The 18,180-nt window shown below is 40.6% G+C and overlaps 1 protein-coding gene across 1 annotated transcript in view; it reads left to right on the top strand.

The window, feature by feature from the left end:
• The first annotated feature begins 6,728 nt into the window (after positions 1-6,728).
• LOC134357341 (guanine nucleotide-binding protein subunit alpha-14) overlaps positions 6,729-18,180 on the top strand; it is a 150,442-nt gene continuing 138,990 nt past the window's right edge. Inside the window, exon 1 of the mRNA XM_063068781.1 lies at positions 6,729-7,974. Coding sequence (XP_062924851.1) covers positions 7,854-7,974 — 121 coding nt within the window. The 5' untranslated portion in view covers positions 6,729-7,853. The remainder of the gene's footprint in view (positions 7,975-18,180) is intronic.

Here is an 18,180-nt window from a genome sequence, read left to right as displayed (position 1 = left end):
CACCTTTCTGTGATTGCTTCAAGGCACTGAATGACCTACTTGTGTACCTGTTTGTTAAATTCTTAATCCTGCTTTATTAATGTTCTTTTGTGGGATTCATAGACAATAGGTGGTCTCCCAGGTTCAAAGCACTGTGATTGACTTACATTTATAATCATACATTTTATAAAACATAAATTTGACCCATCTCAGCTCATGTGTTTATCCACATTCCTGACAGTTCTGCAACCTTCCTTGCTCCAGCATTTGTTCCTTCAAAAAGCCCTCTTCTTATTCATTTATTTATAAGTATTTTTGTTTTTGAGAAGCTTATTACTTTAGTAAATCCCTAAGACACAACTTTGAGGTGGGTCTTGATCCAGCAATCAAAAGAGACTTTGCCACCACTGTGTCATGGCTGATACTTGGACGTTCACAGTCTTTGTGTGCAGGACATGTTACCTATTACATCTGAAGAGGAAGATCTTCCTGCTCAAAGATGTGTCCCTCACTGAGTTCAAGATTGATGTAAATTGTTACTTCAAGTAGTGATGGTTGGCTGTCTGAATGAAAGTGGCTCATCTCCAGTCTAATGATGTGAGTCAAATTTTTGAAATGGCCCTTAATGACAATGTATAACCTGTTAATCATAATTATCAAACTATATGTTGTTAATGCATAAGGAGACAATATTTTCTTCTTCTTGCCTTGTTCCACACTTCTGCATCTCTGATAATAGTCATTCTATATCACTGAATCATTCACGATAAAAATTGTGCCTATAAACCCTTTATTGCTTTGCTTCTCTCTGCCTCTGCATTGAGCATCATGGCCTGGTATAAAAATACCATTGCCCAGGAATGGAAAAGACTACTGAAGTTGGTGGATCCAGCAAGACAATCACAAGCAAAGTCTTCCCCACCATTGACCATATTTACATAGAGTGCTGCCATAAGAAAGCAACATCCATCATCAAGGACCCTTGTCATCCAGGCCATGTTGACTTCTCACGAATACCATTGGGCACGAGGTACAGGACTTTTGGGCCTCACACTACTCTGTTAAGGAACAGTTATTATATAACAACCATCAACTCCTGAACCAGCATGGATAACTTCACTCACCACAACTCTGAACTGATCCCTCAACCTACAGACTCACTTTCAAGGACTCTACAATTCACATTCTTACTATGATTTCTTCTTTTTCTTCTCCGTCTTGTTTTATGGCGGTTGGCACCCAGCTTAATGGTGCATTACCGCCACCTTCTGCTCCGGAGTGTGCAATAGACTTACAATCTTAAATCCCTTCAATCAATCAATCAATCAATATCTATCTATCTATCTAATCTCTCTCTCTCTCACACACACACACACACACACACACACACACACACACACACACACACACACACACACACACACACCCTAACCTACACCTTATCCACCCATCTTCGGCCACCCTGTACCCTATTCCTGCTTATCCATCATATCCTATTAAGAAAAACCCTGTACCCCTTAAGAAAGCTAAAAGTACCCTGACCTGTGCTCTCTCACCCATGCCTAGCAACCCTTTCAATGTGAATTCCTGCACCCCCAATTCCCTTAGATTAATTCTCATAATCTCTCTCTGTATCCCATACTTCCTGCAACTCAGAACTACATGTTCTACTGACTCCTCTTCCTGACATTCTTCACACAATCCTCTCTGGTGTTTCCCTATCATTTTCAATGTTTTGTTTAATACACAGTGCCCCAGCCTTAATCTAGTCCACACAGTTTCCTCTCTTCTGTATCCACAAACTACCCTAGTACCTGCAGCACTCTTTTGTATTTGATATAAATGCCTCCCTTTCCCCTCCCTGTCCCATCTTTCTTGCCACATTTGGTTGATCTTACTATGATTTCTTTACATTTATTATTTGCACAATTTGTCTTTTGCACATTGTTTGTCACTCTTTATGTATAATTATTCATAAATTGTATTTTGTTTTCTCTAAAGCAAGGAAATGAATCTCAAGTTAGTATATGGTAACATATACGCACTTTGATAATAAATTGACTTTGAGCAACTTCTCATCTTCAGTGACTTCAATCTCCATCTCAATGTGCATTGGGCACTTTCTGGTATTTGATGTGCTGTAGGTCAGACTCTTGCACAGCTTGCTTGATGGAAATATATAAGATTAACATTTGCCCCTGCATTTTTACAGTTATTGTTCTTAACAGAAACTTTTGCATGAACTTGACATATCAATTTTCATGAATCCATTATTCTCTCTCACCCTGGTCACCATCTCTGTTTCATTACACCAAGGGGTACGGATGTGAATGGATATGGTCAACAGCTGGTTTAGTCAGTTACTGGTGGCTATACCAATAAAATACTATTAAATTTAGTTTTCATCTGCAAAACTATTTGCTAATCAGAGATTATCTTGGATTGCCTTCTTTCATCTGCCATAATATTCTCAAATCCCCTTAATTTTTATCAGAGAACATAGAACAGAAGAGTACAGGAACAGGCCCTTCAGCCCAACATGTCTACACTGTCCATGATGCCAGTTTGTCTAATGTCATCTGCCGGCATAGTTGAGCCTGTTTCTGTGCTGTATAATTCTCTAACTCTATGCACGTGGTCTATACCTCTCCATTCGCAGGCTTTTTATGTATCTGTCTAAAAGCTTCTTAAACATTGCTATTGTATTTGTTTCTACCACCTTGATTGGCTGCATGTTCTGGGCACCTACCACTTACTATATGAAAGCCTCACATATCTTCTTTAAAGTCCCCCCCCCCCCCGCCGCACCTCACTTTAACCCTAAGTACTCTGATAGTTGAGATTTCCACCTCAGGAAATAGATTCTGTCTCAGGTTGCTTTCTCCCCGAAGTCTCTGACGTGCTATAAAAAACAATCCAAGTTTGTCCAACAACTTCTTATGGCTAATACACTCAAAGATTTTAGAGAAATATTGCAGGGAACCTCTTCTGCACCCTCTTCAAAGCCTCAACATTCTTCCTATAATGTGGCAAGCAGAACTGCACACAATTCTCCAAATGTGGCCTCACCCAGGTATTATATATTTGCAATATGATATGCCAACTCTTAAACTTAATGTCCTGACAAACATATTGCATTCCTTCTTTATCACCCATCTACTATTGTTATACCATCAGGGAGCTGTGGACTTGCATGCCAAGATCCTTCTGTAGTCATAAGAATTCTGTCATTTACTTTATACTTCGGCATTTAATGGCCAAACCATGCCGTCTTTTCACAGTGACCCACTGGAAAGGATAAAGATAGTTTTATTTGTTTATGTACACTGAAACATTCGGAGAAATGCACCATTTGCATCAACAATCAACACAGTCTGAGAGTGTGCTGGGGGCAGCCTGCAAGTGTTGCCATGCTTCTGGTGCCAAGTTAGCATGCCCACAACTTACCAACCTTAACCCCCTAGCCCATATGTCTTTTGAATATGGGAGGAAACCCACACAGTCGTGGGGAGAAGTAACAAACTCCTGACAGACAGTGGTGGGATTTGAACCTGGGTTGCTGGTGCTGTAATGGCAATAGTAAATTTGGATCCCCATGCTGACTTATATACAAAGCATCACATCACTCTCAGCAGCAAGACACCAAGAGGGAGATAGGTATTGGAAGAATACCTTTCAGGTATCTATCATTGGTTAAAGAAACACATTGCTGACACTGTGAGACTGATCTATCAGGATGTGATTAACTGGATATAAGCTGGGAATGCTGAAATGATTTTAGATTCAGAGAGGGAAATGACAATACTATTCATCTTGAGCTACTATTACCATCTGTGCTAAAAATTAACAGGAGGAGATGGGACTTCACCTATGGAAAAGAGTACAGTTGGGCTGAGACCCTTCAGGACTGGAGAAAAAAGATGAGTCAGAGTTAGAAGGTGGGTGGAGGGGAGGGAGAAACACAAGGTGATGGGTGTAACTGGGAGGGGGGAGCAGTGAAGTAAAGAACTGGGAAGTTGATTGAGGAAAGAGACACAGGGCTGGAGAAGGGGGAATATAATAGAAAACAGAAGGCCATCGAAGAAATAAAAGTGGGAGGAGCACGGGGGGGGTGATGGGCAGGCAAGGAGGTGCAGTGAGAGAGGGAAATGGGGATAGTGAAGTGGGGGGAGGGCACATTACTGGAAATTCAAGAAATCGATGTTCATGCCATCAGGTTGAAGGCCACCCAGACGGAATATAAGGTGTTGCTCCTCCAACCTGAGTGCGGCTTAATCGTGACAGTAGACCAACTTCCCAGCCCTTGACTTCACCTCTCCGGGTTTCAACTCCCCCCACCTTCTAACTCTGACTCCTCATCTCGGCTGGAATAATCAACTATACTCATTTCCAGAGATGCTGCCTGGCCTGCTGAGTTCCTCCAGCCCTTTGTGTGTGTTGCTTGGATTTCCAGCATCTGCAGAGATTTTGATATGACCATGATTAGTTTCATCTAGAATTCAGATTTCCATCAATTTTAAAGCTTTATATTTAATAAGTGTAGGAAATAAAAAAACTGAACAAATAAATTATCATTTTTCGATTTAAATGAATTAAAATATAGGCAATACTGGTCCATCAAATCTGTTCAACAATTTTTTTTGGCTCCCATTGTTTACTTCTCCTAACAATCTTTAACTACCACGGAGACAAAAAACCTCCAGGCAAATTCTGATGAGGGGAAAATTTTCTGCGGAATTTTTTGACAGCAAGCATCCCTAACTAATTAAAATCTGGCTTCGATAGGCTACCGTGTCCATGCGGCAGAAGCTGCAAGGTTAAATATATACGTTGACTGAGAAGAGAATAGCCCCCTATGCTGTTTATTGTGTGAAGCCAGGGCACCATGAAATTGGGTTGAATAAAGCCTGTTTCTTGATGTGCAAGTTATGAAAAAAATCAACTGACCCAAAGCGGATGGTGCCAGCTGATACAGTGGAATTGGACTAGACTGGGCACGGCAGCGTGTCGTGTATTTTCCTCCAGTCAGGGGGACTCACCTAATGACGTCACTATTTCGATCCTTCGTAACGTAAACTGGTGCTCGAAGATATATATACCCTCAATAGTCTCAGACTCTTACCAAAACCCACAGTGTGCTGAGTACCTTTTCAGCATTTGGTCGCTGATGTCCTCATTTGATGTTTTTGTGCGATGGTGAGAGAGCAAGCTATGAGCAATCTCTCCGGAATGTACGAAATGATGCATGAAGCATACGTGCGTAAAATTATTTCTGTTTAAATTAACATAGGTTTCAATTTTGTCGCACTTTTTTAAAAAAGTTGCTGCACAAAACGAATACGTGAATCCTATACAGTAATCTACAGTGGCTCAACAGAATGGCAGAGGAAATAGCCAGAATTACATTAAAATATTGTATTTTCCCAACATGTATTGACATATTATAAATTTCCTATTTTCTTATTTATTGTAAACTTCACTTTCTAAATTTTCCCGAAATGAAATTAGCTCTGGCACGTTACACAGCCACCAAGTAGATCAAAAATACACGGATACATTTTTCAATTTACATTGATATATCCTTTTAGTTATTATAATTTAACGACAGTTTCCAAACACTTGCAATCGTATTTTGATTCCCTCTCCAGCTTCCCTATCTAAAAGGAATTTGCCTCATATTCAGACTATAATATGGAAATGTCTCTTACGTTCTGGACAATTCCGGAAAAAAGGACTGAGTAAATGTTCCCCGCCCTCTCGCATTGTGCCAGCACGCCATTTCATATTATTATTATTAGTGATTGTTGGAGAGCAGGTATTTTAACATGGCAGCCCTCTAAAATGTTTCCGAGTTTCATAAAATGCAAATTTCACGGTAAGATGATTGAGTAGGAAAACTGGCTCAGTTGCTTTAAAATCCGCCCAAACTCCTTCTGCACCATTATTAAATCTCAGCGCAAGGCGGCGCCTGAACTGCGAACTCTCTTGTTGCTCACCCGTTGGGCACAATTTGCAGCAGGTCGCCGTAGTTGAATGAACATTTAGACGCGGCAACTTCGTGCTCCCATTTCTGCCAATTTGGGACTAGTTTTACGAGGTGTCCTCAAATATAGCGGCAATTGTGCTGTTCAGAATATCTGGTGCAGTAATGCAGAAGGGGAAATAGGATGAACACATTCACTTGCCTGAACCAAAACCGAACGTATATGAAGACCGCAAAGGATAAAGGACTGTAACAGACATGCAACAATGGGATAGGGGGAAAATTTATGCACTATTATGGAAATAAAGCAGAATAAATCATTAGGAATTAGCCCAAGATTAGCGAATCTTTCGATTATTTTAAATTGTCGTCCTTATGTACCATTTGTGGCCGTCACATATTTAGCCAATAGAAACAAAAGGGTATGCACTTGATCTTATACTAGATTGAGATGGTGGGAAATTTGAAAATCACTTAATCCAAGGTCACTCGAAAGCATTATACCTGGATCTACAAATCGGTGGAAGTCACATTTGGAATTTATTTATGAGGGAGGAATGCTACCGGGAAAAGAAAAGATTTGTTTCAAAACAACATTTCACGGAGAATACAATTTAAATATGCACCTCACGGGAAAGGAAAAAAGGTGAAACGGGGAGAAGATTTTTACCTCACAAGTTATACATATAAAATAACTGAAAGGGGTTGGTAAATAATAAATTGAAAATGAATAATATAATTAGCGAAATGATGAGATTTGTATGTCAGCCTCTATAGGCAGTCCGAGTTAATATATTCCAGATATATGGATTTATACAGTGTTATTTCATTTATAGAACGCTCGGTTACGCATACTTCGAGGATGGATGTGTAAAGTCTTGGCAGTATGAATGATTTATTTGTATTCTTCTATTATTATAATCTGGATAATTAAAAAGTTAATAATATTTTCGGTTATCTCAGGACTTCAAAACTTGTACATTTTACATTCCCTCCCCCATTCACTTTCCAATGCAATGACAGACTTGCCATTTTTTCCAATATACAAACCGCTCAGAAATGCACCACCAAATATGTATGGATTAAAAGTACACCGTGCAAATATTTACAGACCCTGCGATTCGTATTGCCTGATTATTGCAAATATTTTCCTTTTGTTAATGGTTTAATGGGCTGAAATTAACAAAACTGCAGAAGCTGGAAATCTTAAGTAAAATCAGAAAATACTACAAGTTTCTTCCATCTCCTGTTTCACTTTCACAGATGCTGCCTGACTCGCTGATTGTTTTCATTACTTGATAAATGCGGAAATAACAAAATAAAAGCATAGCAGGAAAGAAACAAAACAATAAAACAATGCTAAATTTAAATTAATAAAATGTGATTCCAGCACATTTGCTGTCAGCAACGCCATTTTCCAGCAGACGTTCTTTTGGAGCAGTTTTACCCTCGTCTTGGTGTCGCACCGCCTTTTTTTGTACGAAAGAAAACCCCTGGTCGCTCAGTTCATGAGCAGCGCCTGACTTGTTGCGCTGTGAGTGAGTGTTGGACACGGTTTCTTTTTCCTCTTCTCTCCCGCTGGGTATTCCCGCCCACTTCATCAGATCGGACACCAACGGCAGGAGCCTGCAAGTGTAAATACTCGCAAGCCTCCATTGAAAACAACTTTTTTTTGCGCGTGTTTGTTTTTTAAAGCGGAAAGGGAAGAGCAGGAATAAAATAAAGTTATTTTGTTTTTATTTCGTGGACGCTTGGCTTGCCATCGCCTCCACTTCTCCAATGGCGTGGCCGTGCTGAGGCGGCTCGGCAGCTCGGAGTCCGGTCCGGTTCGGTGGCGGTGTCGTCTTCTCGCTCAATTAACCGGGCGGGTGCTGTCTGCTCGGGCCCCGTGATGGCGCGCTGCTGCCTGTCCGAGGAGGACAAGGAGTCCCAGCGGATCAACGCCGAAATCGAGAGGCAGCTGCGGAGGGACAAGAAGGACGCCCGAAGGGAACTCAAGCTGCTGCTGCTGGGTGAGTTATCGAACAGCTGTGGTTTGCACTTGGGATGACCTGCTGGTCTCAGAGATTCCGCAGCACTGTGCCATCCCTCAACTTGTCGGGCACCCCGCCGCGGTGAATGCCACACTTCTGGTCAGTGCAGGCAGCGTCTTACTGATCTCGAACGTTTCCCTATCCACTTCTGCAGGCCCGAATCCTCTTTCAGTTCCCCCTCCCCTCAGCAAGAAAAACAATTTATCAGAAGTCGCTAATGGGATAGATGACTAGCTTTTTAAAGGAGAGGGGAAGAAAACGTGAAGGCAGGCGACACAGTATGAAACAGGAGATGGTTATTTGGACATTTCCCCCCACAGGACTTACAACGTCGCGCAGAGTTAAGTTCAAACAAGTTGGCGGCCTGTGCTTGCCTCCTGTAACCTGATCCACAGGTTGCAACAGATTGCGGATAGATTGTCTCGGCTTGAGCAGGCAGTGGTACAGGGTGTCGATTAAAAAGCCTCAGCAGCGTTTTAGTTGCTAATCCTTGTTTACCAGTTGATTATTAGTAAATCCTCTCCCTTAACTAGACAGGATTGAAGTTATTTCGGAGTATTCTACTAAGCAGAGTTGCTATACTGAAAACAGGTGTCTATATTTCGATTCTTTCGATGTAATTCAGGGCTTGTTACTTAAACAACTTGACAGCATCGCTGACAATTACTTGGCGAATCGTCTCGACCTTTATTTACTCAATTGTCTTAAGTACTGGATGAGCGTGTTGGGTGTGGCGAATGCAAGTCAGAACATAATTGTTACATTTCGTTATCTCGTAAAATTGCTTTCGTTTTCCATTGGTCTTCCAAGATGTTCCTTCCCTTTTTAAATTCTGCTGTGATGTTTTAATTTTGTAGTTTAAAAAATTGAATGCTATTTTTCTCATTATCTCACCTGCTAACCCGCGTCATTTTCAATTGTGAAAGGCATCTGAAATGTTGGAGCCTCTTTTATCCTTGAGGGTTGAAGAAATGCATTTTCTCCCTTTGGCAGAAGATTTAAACATACCATAAGACAAAGGAGCAGAAGTCGACCATTCGGCCCATCGAGTCTGCTCCGCCATTTTATCATGAGCTGATCCATTCTCCCATTTAGTCCCACTCCCCCGCCTTCTCGCCATAACCCTTGATGCCCTGGCTACGCAGATACCTATCAATCTCTGCCTTAAATACACCCAATGACTTGGCCTCCACTGCTGCCCGTGGCATCAAATTCCATAGATTCACCACCTTCTGACTAAAAAAATTTCTTCGCATTTCTGTTCTGAATGGGCGCCCTTCAATCCTTAAGTCATGCCCTCTCGTACACACACACACCTCCCCCAGAAATTAAATAAGAAAAATTCTCACTATCAAATTGGTTTCTTTCCATTCAGATTTTTCCAGGTTCTGTGATTATCAGATTGATTATAATTTTACCACATGTGAACAAACTGCCAAAATTATTCAGGCTATCACATTTCTGTTTGTAACCGGCTGTTCACGGGATTGGTATATGATTAGAACATTGCCTAATATGCCAACTGCTTAATTTAGATTAGTTAGAAATTGACATTTTTCAGTTATCCAAGATTGTACTGAAAAAAGAAACGCAACTCTTAGAAATCTGAGGTACAAACAAAAGATGCTAGAAGACACAGCAGGTCAGCCAGTTTCTGTGAGTTTCGGGGGGGGGGGATTTGGAGAAAGAGCCAATATTTCAAGTGTCTGAGTGCTTACAGCATTTTCTATTTTTAGTTGCACTGAGTTGGCAATTTCAGTAAATTCGCAATTGGAGATGTTCCATCGTCGTTGATGTTCATGTGTTAATGATAAAATCGTTAATCTTTGACTACTATCTTTGAAAGTTGATGAAAAGTAAGAGTAATCTGCACAATACTGTGAGTGTTTCACAAAAGTATATATGCAGCCACATTAGAAAAGAGCATTTGGGTGAGAGAGGAAAAGCTGTTTGATACACAGTCAAAAATTGATTAAAGTCAACACAAACAGCAGATGTTGTAAATCTGAAACAAAAGTAGAAAATACTGGAAAGACTCAATTGGTGTGGCTGCATTATAGAAAGAGAAACTGACAACATTTCAAGTCAAAGACCCTTCATCTATACAATAGTTAATAGCTTGGAGCAACTCAGCAGGTCAGGCAGCATCTGTGGAGAGAAATGGACAGTCTACGTTTTGGGCCAAGAGCCTTCATCTGGACTGGGTCAAAGTGTTGAGACCCAAAATGTTAACTGTACATTTCTCTCCTCAGATGTTAGACCGTAAGATATAGGAGAAGGATTAGGCCATTTATTTGGCCCCATTGAGTCTGCTGTGCCGTTTCATCATGTGTGATGGTTGCTTTCTGATTAAAGTCTGCTGATTGTATTATAAGAATATCTGTTAGGTAACCATTAACAGGAATTTGGAAGAGAGAGAAGGAATTTGATATAATCACCTGAGCTATGTCAGAATGTTGGTGATCTTGGCCAGACACGGAAAATTATTCAATATTTCTGCTTTACTAGTATGTTGGAGCTGTAACCTGTATGTGTGCCAGGTGGCTATTTCCGTGAGGCTTATGATAGAATAATGTGCAGACACTTCCTGTTTCGTGGAGTTTTCATTAGGCAAAGTTCCACTAGTTGGTGATTGTAGAATACTGCCCTGCTTCATGTTGAGAAACAATTCACATAGAAAAAGTAAGAGGAGAAGCAGTGTGTTTTGTGGAGATCAGCTGACACTTTTTGAAAAATAATTCAGGAAAATTGGGAAAGCAAACTGAAAGCCTGGCCATCATATCTCTCCTATTTCAATTGATTGAAGACTGTGTGAATGGAGGTCTGCTGGTGGGTTATGTATTCACACTGTTCAGAATAGCATGGAATGTGGCACGAAGATTCCTGAAGGATGCTATGTCAATCGTAAAAAAACATTGAGAGGTTTGATATGTGTTCACATCCGTGTAGCAGGGATAGGGATTACAATAATTGTGTAGCCTGAGAGTTGTATTTGAAGGAAATATTTTATAATCCATGATCATCCTGGGTGTCCTGTACAGGGTGCAGCAGAAAGTAGATCATGTAATTTAACCACTTTTTATTAGCTAGCCATATTTTTCTAAGGTTTGGTCCACTGTCTTTTAGTTCACTGCCAAACATACTTTAAATTCTTCTATGCAAAATGTTGATAACACAAGTAAAAGTAATATAATGATCAACTATGACATAATGCATTTTTTATCTAGGCCTTTAAAATAATAAATGTTGCATGGTACACATGTTTGCCTGAACTTAATTTCATTTGCTTTAATAAATAATGGGTTCTCCCTACATTTATTCTTCTGTATATAAAATGATACAGGGAAGGGGCTTGGGGGTTCTAACGTTTTTACTGTCACTCATTCTTTGGGGTACTATTCTGTTTTTGTGGAGTTCTGTGAAGTGCAAGAATTTTAGGTTGTATATTGTATATGTTCCCTGATACTAAATGGAACTATTGAATGGACAAAATTCCAATCAAATTGATTTCAAATGGAAAACGGGTGTAACGAATGGGAGAGGAATACTAATTAAAAATTGTAAATTATCTGGTGTCGTATAATGATAAATGAATCAGAATCAGATTTGTTATCACCAGCATGTGACGTGAAATTTGTTAACTTAGCAGCAGCAGTTCAATGCAATACATAATATAGAAGAGAAAAAATAAATAAAAACAATAATAATGATAAATAATGATGACTTAACATTCAGTATCTTATGCAGTTAATACGCTTAGTACCTTAAATATGCTGTGGGTCATGTTAGTAATCCTTGAAGGACAACTTACTTTAAATCTATGATGCCTTGTAAGTTTATAGCTAAGGTAAATCTTCCCATTCATTACTTCATTAAGATATGAAGCTAATGCATATTCTGGTATGGTGTCATTATAGGCATGTTATATATGGGTGTCCCATAGTCCACTTCTGAATTGTGTCAGATTCCTTGTGCAATGTCTATATCATGATAATGGAAACCGTTACTCAACCATTATCATTCAAGGTCATAATTGACCAACAATATAACATCAGGATATTTCAGATGTGTGCTTTTAATAACTAGTACTGGCATTCAGGAGTGCACGTGTCCTAAATTTTATTTCCATATGCATCTTGGTTTGATAAAAATTCATAGTTCAAATATATGGTGCTTATTCTCATTGTTTCATGGAGATGCAAGGTAAACTGATAAGGCCAAGTAGTTAGGATTTGGAAGGGCGAGGTTTAGTAAGTTAGTGGCTGTAAGTCAGATGTAGGGGGTAGAATGGTAGTATGTATGAAGTCAGATATATGAGAGAGGAATGCACACAGCTGGTTTTTCTAATCCTGTGTAATTGTTGGTAAATGATAAATAAAAGGCAGAACAATTTGCTCTTCAGGGAAATAAATTAAGCAGTTTACAGCTATACAGAAAGATTAGGATTAGATTTCATCATGGGAGCATAAAGTGAAATTACTGGAAATCAACACCATTCGGAGAACATATTGTTAACTTTTAGTGATGGGTTAGAAACTGAATTTTCTTTCAAACAAGTCTTGAGAATTGCAGTCCCTAGTTTGGCTTGAGCCAATGGTTGTGAATGGTGGTGGTTTTGAAGGAGCAGAGCTTACAAAGTTACTGATGAAGAAACATCATTTTAGTGCAGGGATTAAAACTCTTTTAAGACGAGATGTCTGACAGCATCCTGACAGTTTAAAGTGGAAATTTGGAACGTAAAGACAAAGAGTAAGTGTTGGGATTCATTGACAAGAACTTCAGTTTCTTGAGTCTGAGTTTGACAAAATTGGCCCTTCTCTGTTAAATTATGAATATATGTTTGATATCTAAGCTTATTATTTCAAATTTGTGTGAGTGAATTCACAACTAAAGTATTCATGGCAAATAAATATGCACCTTCAGGTCTTGTGTCATTTATAGATATGCGCTTGTTAAAATGGGAGGTACAATATACGTATTTGGTACATTCCTATTCACATTGCTTTTAGGGTTGACATACTTTAAAGTTTCTATAGTGTATCCAATTGTATTGTAATTGTACTTTAGCATATCATGTCTGGAATTTATTCTAGAATTTGTTAAAATTATTTATTTTTAACAAGTATATAAAAGATTATTCTTTAAGAAAAATACATACAATAATCAGGTGTTCACAAAACTATTTACAACTTCAAATTAACTACAATTACTTTTATCTACAAAGCATTCAAGCCCCTGTGAGGCTTCAGTCCAACTCCCCTGAGGTTCGACCAATCACCAACATAAGGGAGGCAATTAATCTGCCAGCACACAAGTCATTTAGGATGTGGAAGGAAACCCACACAGTCTCTGGGAGAATGTTCAAACTCCACACAGTTGTTCAGGATCGAACTCTGGGTCTCTGGTGCAGTGAGGCAGTGGGCTGTACCTGCTGGAGCACTATGCTGTCCAAGTGTGGTAGCTACTGTTTTTCTTGTCTTTATGCCCGTAAATGTATCACACCATTGAATGGGGAAAATGTTTGCAGGAGGTAGTCAGATTAACCAATTTGTGCTGTTTGGCGATCGACCAGCTTGTTAGTCCATCTCGCAGTACTGCTGCCTATTCTGTACCTAAAGCGTACAAAACCAATTTTTTCCTTGCTGTCCTTTCGCTCTTCATATTTCTATAGAAGCTCTTGAGATTCTCCTTCACCTCGTTTCCTAGAACAACTTCATGCCTTCTTTTGGCCCTCTTGATTTCCTTTACAGGTGGTCTCTTGCATTTCTTATGCTCCTCTAGTACCTCAATTGTTCCTTCTTGCCTATTCCACTCCTCCTCCTCCTTCAATATCTTTGAAGGTATGAGATGTGAATTAGCTAAGATAGACTGGCAAATGATACTTAAAGGGTTGATGGTGGATATGCAATGGCAAGCATTTAAAGATCGCATGGATGAACTACAACAATTGTTCATTCCAGTTTGGCAAAAGAATAAATCAGGGAAGGTAGTGCACCCGTGGCTGACGAGGGAAATTAGGGATAGTATCAATTCCAAAGAAAAAACATACAAATTAGCCAGAAAAAGTGGCACACCTGAGGACTGGGAGAAATTCAGAGTCCAGCAGAGGAGGACAAAGGGCTTAATTAGGAAAGGGAAAAAAGATTATGAGAGAAAGCTGGCAGGGAACATAAAAACTGACTGTAAAAGCTTTTATAGATATGTGAAAATAAAAGGATTGGTTAAGACAAATGTAGGTTCCTTACAGCCAGAAACAGGTGAATTGATTATGGGGAACAAGGACATGGCAGACCAATTGAATAACTACTTTCGTTCTGTCTTCACTAAGGAGGACATAAATAATCTTCCGGAAGTAGTAGAGGACCAAGGGTCTAGAAAGATGGAGGAGCTGAGGGAAATGCATGTTAGTAGGGAAGTGATGTTGGGTAAATTGAAGGGATTAAAGGCAGATAAATCCCCAGGGCCAGATGGTCTGCATCCCAGAGTGCTTAAGGAAGTGGCCCAAGAATTAGTGGATGTGTTAGTGATAATTTTTCAAAACTCCTTAGATTCTGGATTAGTTCCTGAGGATTGGAGGGTGGCTAATGTAACCCCGCTTTTTAAAAAAAGGAGGGAGAGAGAAACCGGGGAATCATAGTCTAGTAAGCCCGACATCGGTGGTGGGGAAAATGCTAAAGTCAGTTATCAAAGATGTGATAACAGCACATTTGGAAAGCGGTGAAATCATCGGACAAAGTCGGCATGGATTTGTGAAAGGAAAATCATGTCTGACGAATCTCATAGAATTTTTTGAGGATGGAACTAGTAGAGTGAATAGGGGAGAACCAGTGGATGTGGTATATTTGGATTTTCAAAAGGCTTTTGGCAAGGTCCCACACAGGAGATTAGTGTGCAAACTTAAAGCACACGGTAATGGGGGTAAGGTATTGGTGTGGATGGAGAATTGGTTAGCAGACAGGAAGCATAGAGTGGGAATAAACGGGACCTTTTCAGAATGGCAGGCAGTGACTAGTGGGGTACCGCAAGGCTCAGTGTTGGGACCCCAGTTGTTTACAATATATATTAATGACTTAGATGAGGCAATTAAATGCAGCATCTCCAAGTTTGCGGATGACACGAAGCTGGGTGGCAGTGTTAGCTGTGAGGAGGATGCTAAGAGGATGCAGGGTGACTTGGATAGGTTAGGTGAGTGGGCATATTCATGGCAGATGCAATTTAATGTGGATAAATGTGAGGTTATCCACTTTGGTGGCAAGAACAGGAAAACGGATTATTATCTGAATGGTGGCGGATTAGGAAAAGAGGAGGTGCAACGAGACCTGGGTGTCATTATACACCAGTCATTGAAAGTGGGCATGCAGGTAGAGCAGGTGGTGAAAAAGGTGAATGGTATGCTGGCATTCATAGCAAGAGGATTCGAGTACAGGAGCAGGGAGGTACTACTGCAGTTGTACAAGGCCTTGGTAAGACCACACCTGGAATATTGTGTGCAGTTTTGGTCCCCTAATCTGAGGAAAGACATTCTTGCCATAGAAGGAGTACAAAGAAGGTTCACCAGATTGATTCCTGGGATGGCAAGACTTTCATATGATGAAAGACTGGATCGACTAGCCTTGTACTCTCTGGAATTTAGAAGATTGGGGGGCGGGGGGGAGTCTGATTGAAACATACAAAATTCTAAAGGGATTGGACAGGCTATATGCAAGAAGATTGTTCCCGATGTTGGGGAAGTCCAGAACGGGGGGTCACGGTTTGAGGATAAAGGGGAAGCCTTTTAGGACCGAGATGAGGAAAAACTTCTTCACACAGAGAGTGGTGAACCTGTGGAATTCTCTGCCACAGGAAACAGTTGAGGCCAGTTCATTGGCTATATTTAAGAGGGAGTTAGATATGGCCCTTGTGGCTAAAGGGATCGGGGTATGGAGAGAAGGCAGGTACAGGGTTCTGAGTTGGATGATCAGCCATGATCGTACTGAATGGCCAAATGGCCTACTCCACCTATTTTCTATGTTTCTGTGTTTCACCATGGCCTCAATAACACTTGAAAACCAAGGTTCCACAAGCCTGTTATCCACCCTTTTATTCTGCCAGGAACACAAAAACTCTGTATTCTCAAAATTTCATCTTTGAAGGCCTCCCATTTGTAAAGCACACCTTTGCCAGAAAACATCCTGAACCAATCCATTCTTGCCGGATCCTTTCTGATACCATCAAAATTGGCATTTCTCCAACTTAGAGGACTAGACCTATCCTTCTCCATAATTATCTCAAAACTAATGGCACTATGATCACTAGGTGCAGAGATTCCCCTACACAAGTTTCTGTCACCTGCCCTGTCTCACTCCCTAATAGGAAATCTAGTATCACACTTTCTCTGGTTGGGACTTTTATGTATTGATTAAGGAAACCTTCCTGAACACATTTGACAAACTCTATCCTATCCAACCCTTTAACAGCATTATAGTCCCTGCTGATATGTGGAAAGTTAAAATCATTTACCATCATTGCCTTGTGTTTCTTGTAAGTCTGCAATCTACAGATTTGTTGCTCTAAATGCTGCTAACTTTTGGGTGGTTTATAATATAATCCCATGGTCATCCCTTTCCAGCCTATTCTGTCTGAGCTTTGTTCTGACATTTTCCCTGACTAGTAATGCCAACCATTCCCCTTTAATCCCTCCTGCTCTATCACGTCTAAAACAATGGGACCCCAAGACCACTGAGCTTCCAGTCCTGCCCCTCCTGTAACTAATGGCTATTGTATCATAATTCCAAGTGCTGGTCCATGCCTTAAACTCATCCACCTTTCCTACAATACTCCTTGTGTTAAAATATACACTACTCAGAACATTAGTCCCACCGTGTTCAACCTTTTGATTCCTGACTTTGTATGTAGGCTTAACAACATCTTTTCCCAAAACCGCTTAACTATCTGCTCTGGTGTTCTGGTTCCCATCCCTCTGCAACTTGAATTTAACCCCCACCCACCCGTGTAACACAAGCAAGCTTTCCTTCAAGAAAGGAAACTGTACCAGTTCAGGTACAAACCATTTCATCTGTAGAGGTCCCACCTTCCCTCAAAGAGAGCCCAATGATTCAAAAATCTGAAGCTCTTCCTCCTGCACAATCTCCTTAGCCACGTGTTAACCTGTATTATGTTCCTATTTCTGGCCTCACTATTATGTGGCATGGGGAGCAATCCTGAGTGCACAGTCCTGGAGGTCTTGTCCTTTAATTTAGCACCTAATTCCCTGAACTCAATTTGCAGGACTTTGTCACCATTCCTACTCATGTCATTGGTACCGATATGGGCCATGACCTCTGCCTGCTCACCTTCCCATTTAAGAATGTTATGAACTCAATCCAAGATGTCCCTGACCCTGGCACCCAGGAAGCAACATAACATCTGGGAATCTCACTGTTGTCCACGGAACCTCTGTCTGTACTCCCCAACCATTGAATCCCTTTATTACTACGGCTCACCTCTTCTCCCTCACTTCCCGTCTGAGTCACAAAGCCAGACCCGGTGCTAGAAAGCTGACTGCTGTCACTTTCCTCTATTTAATCATCCACCCCCCCTAAAAAAAAACTATATCTGAACTGGTATACCTGTTATTGAGGGGAATGGCTGCTAGGGTTCTCTAACTTGGCTGTCTACACCCTTTCCTCCTCTGACAATCACCCAATTACCTTGGGTGTAACTACCACCCTGTATCACCTCTCAGCCTCCCAAACAATGGAATCACAGACAATTCGTTGAGCTTCCAGTCCTGAATGATCCTGAATTCATCCAGCTTCAGCTCTTAATTCCTTAACGTGATCTGTTAAGGAAAAAGCTTCTGCGGTATGCACTTCTTGCAGGTGTAGTCATCAGGGATGCTGGGAGGTCTTCCTGCCTTTCCACATCCCACAAGAGAAACGTTCCACTATCCACTATCTGGCATCTCCTCTGCCTTAACTGCAATAAGAAAGAAAGAAAATTAAATGGAAAAGATCTACCTACAACGTTTGCACCTACCCGCTTAAATCTCTTGAGCCAAAGCCTCAGTTTTTCACTCAAGCACTGGCTCACTCACACAGTGATGCTCAGCTTAAACCTAACTCTTTTTTATAGGCCCTTGTCGAGTATCTAATTCTGCACAATCCAATGTCAGCTGGTGAACTGTGCCTTGCAATATGTCTTGAC

Source organism: Mobula hypostoma, chromosome 16 (genome assembly GCF_963921235.1).
Source record: "Mobula hypostoma chromosome 16, sMobHyp1.1, whole genome shotgun sequence".
Classification (NCBI taxonomy): domain Eukaryota; kingdom Metazoa; phylum Chordata; class Chondrichthyes; order Myliobatiformes; family Myliobatidae; genus Mobula; species Mobula hypostoma.
Note: the sequence above shows the minus strand (reverse complement) of the source record. Positions and strands in the feature narration are given on the sequence as shown.